Genomic DNA, 4,926 nt, shown 5'->3' on the forward strand with positions numbered 1-4,926 from the left:
ACTCTATATATCACCATTTTATTATACGGTCCCACCACGTCATCAAGATGAGGTGATAAGACTGTCTATGTAAGTTTTTCTCATGGAAATGAGGCGAAGGAGAGAGAGAGAGAGAGAGAGAGAAAAAAGAATATAGAAAAGGTAGAGAAGAACCACAAAGGAAAGAAAGAAAGGAGAGGAGGAAATCAAAGGAAATCAAAGGGAGAAGAGAAGACACGATACAAACTCGAACTTCTGACAAATAAATTGAAAATGTGAAGAGAGTACCCACATATGTAAATCAAACAAATCCTTACATAAACACAACATTTTTATTTTCCTTTATTACAAGAGTATTGTCTACGCTTATACATCATCAAATGATAAGTCAAATCTACCCAATTTCTGCTTTGTTATTTCATCCAAATGCTCAGCCATCTCACGCATAAGATAATTTTTCCAATCTCCAACTTTACCTTTCCGAAAGAATGATTTGTTCTCAACAGGAATATCTGGAGCATATTTTCCAGTCTTATTAATCTCCAAATTGCTCAAATTCTCAAAACTACAAAACTCAACTATACTCCTTATTTTCCCTTTGTTCTCTTCCTCTAAGGAGAAAGGATATCCCATGAACTCCGCCATTTGCTTCACATACAACAACGTCTCCCTCATCATATCTTCATATTTCAAGAACAATATTTTCTCAGGTCGTTCCAAGCTTGCTTTCCAGAACCCCAATACATGATCCCAATAAGGGCCAAAATCAGAAACTCCTTTGCAAAATAACTCAAAAGCCTCTTCCAAAGACATCGGCTCCTGAACTCCATGAGGTAACTTGCGTGTATAGTGCCACATAGAAACGAACGCATCCTTTGGTTCTCTGCAAATGTAAACAATCTTACATCCTGAATCATTTATAGATTTCGGCAACGAAGCGTACGGCAAATGGGAGGCCACAAGTGGAAGAGATCCCGGCTCTGGCTTCATACCTTTCCTGCAAAAATCTATCTCCAATAAGGGAAGGCAATTATGGGGACCCTTGAAGAGCAATGGGGTTGTGGAATTGTCGAAATGAGTTCGAGTTACAACGGAGAAGGTGAGGGCCTTGAGCCAAGTGGTGCCACTTTTCGGAAAACTGCAAAGAAAAATATCGGTGGGTTGAGCGTTGTAGTGATCTTGAGCGAGCATTGCGCCTTCTATAAAGTAAGAATAGCACCAAAAGTTTTGGTATAGGCAAAGATCGCCGTGAGCCTTCCAGCCATCTTCTCTGGGAAGAGTTGAAATGATTTTCCTGTATGTTTCTGGGGTTTTAGGGGAGGTTTCTTCTTCATTTGACGGTTTGGACGTAGCAGGCAGTTGGGATTCCATTTCTGCAATAAGAAAATACATTTCTCTAATTAATTAGTTACCTTATGCAGCTCCCAGAAATATATATAACACTAAGGTGATAAGAGATATTGTAATATTTTTTAAAGTTATACTTATGACTGGATAAATGAAAATGAACGGACCGTATATATATTTATACATTAGAGAATATTGATAGGTGTCAGATAACTGGGTATGGACATTAGAGATTGATGAAATCGGTGGCGTTAGATTTATGGCCAGAATTGAGAGTTTATGAAAGAAGAAAAAGAGAAAGAAAGAGAAGTGTCGTACCTGAATTATATTAAATAGTATATAAGAAATATAATATCTTCTAATTTGGTAACTTATATTTATAGATGGTACTACCGACAGTCACTATGTAATTTTAGCATTTAATTTTATGCGTTCTGTATCATTTATTTTGCATGTTGAATGTGAATTCAACCATGAATGATTTGTTTGCATAAAAAATGAAAAGAAAATCATGAATATATAATTTAATCTCACTAAACTAGACCGTGAATGGCTAATGTTAGATGGATGAACAATGATTTGAATAATTATCAACCTGCTCCTTCGATTATTTGATAACTTTTACAAAGAGATCTTTCTCTATATAGTTTAAACTTTAAATCACACAAGATCTGATATTTTGTATGTATTACTTTTTTTTATGTCAGATCATACCATTTTTTTTATATATAATTTCTCTTTCTAATACAATTGTCACCCTTTATCCTCCAATCTCCAGTTTTTTTTTTTTTTTTTCTACCTATTGATAGCAATAGTATGGCCGACCATTGTGGGTATAAACGTACCATAAAAAATAGATAATGATGATTTTTAGTAATTTTTTAAGAGGGGCAGATGTGGGGATCAAGGCAGTGGATTGTGAATCCACCATGCGCGGGTTCAATTCCCGTTGTTAGCCCATAGCCCATAGCCCATGAGTAACTAATAGTTATAAGGTCGAACGACTTGTGCATACCCATGGTTTATCGTAACGACAAGTTGATACCCAAAAGGTTTTAAAACGATAAATAAGTACCTTCCGTCATGTTCTGTTAGTGATTTTTGTTTATTAATAGTGAAAAGACTAAAATGCCCTTCAAAGTTTCAATTTTAGTTTTTTATAAATTTAAAAATATCTAAAAAACCCCCTAGGTTTGCTAATTTAATTAAACACCCCCATATATAAAAAGTTTGTTAAATGACAAAAATACCCCCACCACCCCAATGCCAGATTTCGGCCACCATCGCCGGAATCTGGCCGGAAAAGTGCATTACGACACAGATCCCCATCGGATCTGTGTCGTAAAGGCCGATGTGGCCTTTTCAGGCTAGATCTGGCCGGAAAAGGCCAGATCTGGCCGTCGAAGCAGCAGCCAGATCTGGCCTTTTCCGGCCAGATCCGTGGCTGATCTGGCCGGAAAAGGCCAGATCTACTGCCAGATCTGGCCGTCGACGCCGCAGATGGAGTTTTGCGGCGTCGACGGCTAGATCTAGCCGTAGATCTGGCCTTTTCCGGCCAGATCAGCCACGGATCTGGCCGGAAAAGGCCAGATCGACGCGTTTCGACACAGATCCGACGGGTCTGTGTCGTAACGCAATTTTCCGGCCAGATTCCGGCGGTGGTGGCCGGAATCTGGCACTGCAGGTGGCGGGGGTGTTTTTGTTATTTTACAAAATTTTTATATATTGGGGTATTTAGTTAAATTTGTAAACTTAGGGGGTTTTTTAAAAAATTTTAAATTTATAAAAAACTAAAATTCAAACTTTTAAGGGCATTTTAGTCTTTTCACTATTAATAAACAGTAATAAACAGAAATCACTAACAGAACATGACGGAAAGTACCTATTTGTCATTTCAAAATCTTTTAAGTACCAACTTGTCGTTACGATAAACCTTGGGTACATATAAGTCGTTCTCACTCTAAAATATAAAAACTAGTAAAATCTTAATTAACTCCTATTTTTTGTCTTTTGTAAGTTGTAAGAAAGAAAGAAATTCGATTTTCTCTCCTATTTACTACGGCGGCAAAGAATCAAATTATCACTATATTTATTCATTTTTCTACTTCTTATTCCAAGTGCAGGGTTACATATTCACATGCGGTCACAAACCACTTGGACCCCATTATTCCTTAAACTTCACACTTTAAACCCCCTTCTTCATTATTTACTGCCTACTATACATGTAAAATTAAATCCAAAAATTAAGTAAAAGATTTAAGGAGATACATGAAATGTAAAATTCAATAATTTAATGAGCTGTATATCTTAGAAAAACTAAATACAATAATTTAAAGAAAAAATCATAAGATACATAACGTGTAAAATAAAATCCAAAAATTATGTAAAACAATAAATTAAAAAATTACCATAAAATGTAGAAATAAAAACTTTATTTGCTATAGGAAACTTATGCCACCATTGAAGAGATCAAAGATTTGTAAGGATAGTGAGAATGTGCTCTTATAATATGCTAATTAACAATATATAAGCTTTTCTTTCATTGTTTCCTTAACAAAATATAACACTTTGTCTGTCATTTTATATCTCCTAAAAGCATCCATAAAGACCTTTACCCATTGAAAGTTTTGAAATAACCAACATTTCACTTTAATCATTCATTGATTAAATTGTTATAGGCGGGATTCGGACCGGTGATCTCAAAAGTAAGACCCAACTCATTGAGCACTTGGCCAAGTAAATGGTTTGAGACATCAAATTATATAATAAACAAAATAAAATATGAAAAATATAGGGCCTATTTGATAGGTTATTTAAAAAAATATTATTATGAAAAACTATCTGAATATGATAGGATATAATTAAATCAAGTAGGGTAAGATTCTGAGAATGTGTTTAGTATAATATCTAAAAATTATATCAGAGTTGGATAAAAATTAGAATGGTTGTTTGGTACATTTTTCGAAAACATTTTTTGAAAATAGTTATATTACTTTTAATTATCTGTATTTGTTAATTTAGCTAAACAGCCCCCAACCCTAATAAAAGTTTATAAATTAACAAAAACACCGCCACCCACCAAAAGTTGCTACCAGCTAGCCACCACTGTCGGACGGCAACCGACAATTGAGGAATGGCACACTACCGGCTAGATCTGGTCTGTCATGCACTGATCTGGCCTTTTCCAGCTTGATCCACTATGGATCTAGTTGGAAACAGCCAGATCTATGGCCAAAATCTAGTTGTCAAAAAATCTAGCCGTCATTAACAACTTGATTTTTTGCCGTCATTAACAGCCAAAATATGGCTGTCGTCAATGACCACAAATCTATGGTCGTAGATCTAACTGTTTTCGGCCAGATCCATGGTGAATCTGGCCTGTAATAGCTAGATCGGCACTGACGGACAGTTGCAGTAGCGGCAGCTGCCAGTGGTGGTTGTTGGCGACCGATAATGGCTTGGGTGGGTTGGGGTGCTTTTGTTAATTTATAAACTTTTATTGTAAAATGTAATTGTTTTCAGTTGAATATAGTTGAAAAAATGTTATAATAGGATAATAGAAAACAAGTCCTACACACTTTTCATTTTCAATAGAAAAAA

General features: G+C 35.5%; 1 protein-coding gene across 2 annotated transcripts; it reads right to left on the bottom strand.

Moving 5' to 3' along the window:
* Positions 1-280: 280 nt before the first annotated feature.
* Positions 281-1,669, bottom strand: LOC116105755 (flavonol sulfotransferase-like). Of its 2 annotated transcripts, none has more exons than XM_031392176.1 (2): positions 1,645-1,669; positions 281-1,352 (listed from the first exon to the last, which is right to left on the bottom strand). In XM_031392176.1, the coding sequence occupies exon 2, from the start codon at positions 1,348-1,350 to the stop codon at positions 346-348; it is 1,005 nt and encodes a 334-aa protein (XP_031248036.1). In that variant the 5' UTR covers positions 1,351-1,352; positions 1,645-1,669; the 3' UTR covers positions 281-345. The 2 variants fall into 2 exon arrangements, with proteins under 2 accessions (XP_031248036.1, XP_031248035.1); XM_031392175.1 differs by lacking the exon at positions 1,645-1,669 and adding an exon at positions 1,494-1,566.
* Between the last annotated feature and the right edge of the window lie 3,257 nt (positions 1,670-4,926).

The sequence above is a fragment of the Pistacia vera genome, unplaced genomic scaffold (assembly GCF_008641045.1).
Source record: "Pistacia vera cultivar Batoury unplaced genomic scaffold, PisVer_v2 Contig503, whole genome shotgun sequence".
NCBI classification, from domain to species: Eukaryota; Viridiplantae; Streptophyta; class Magnoliopsida; order Sapindales; family Anacardiaceae; genus Pistacia; species Pistacia vera.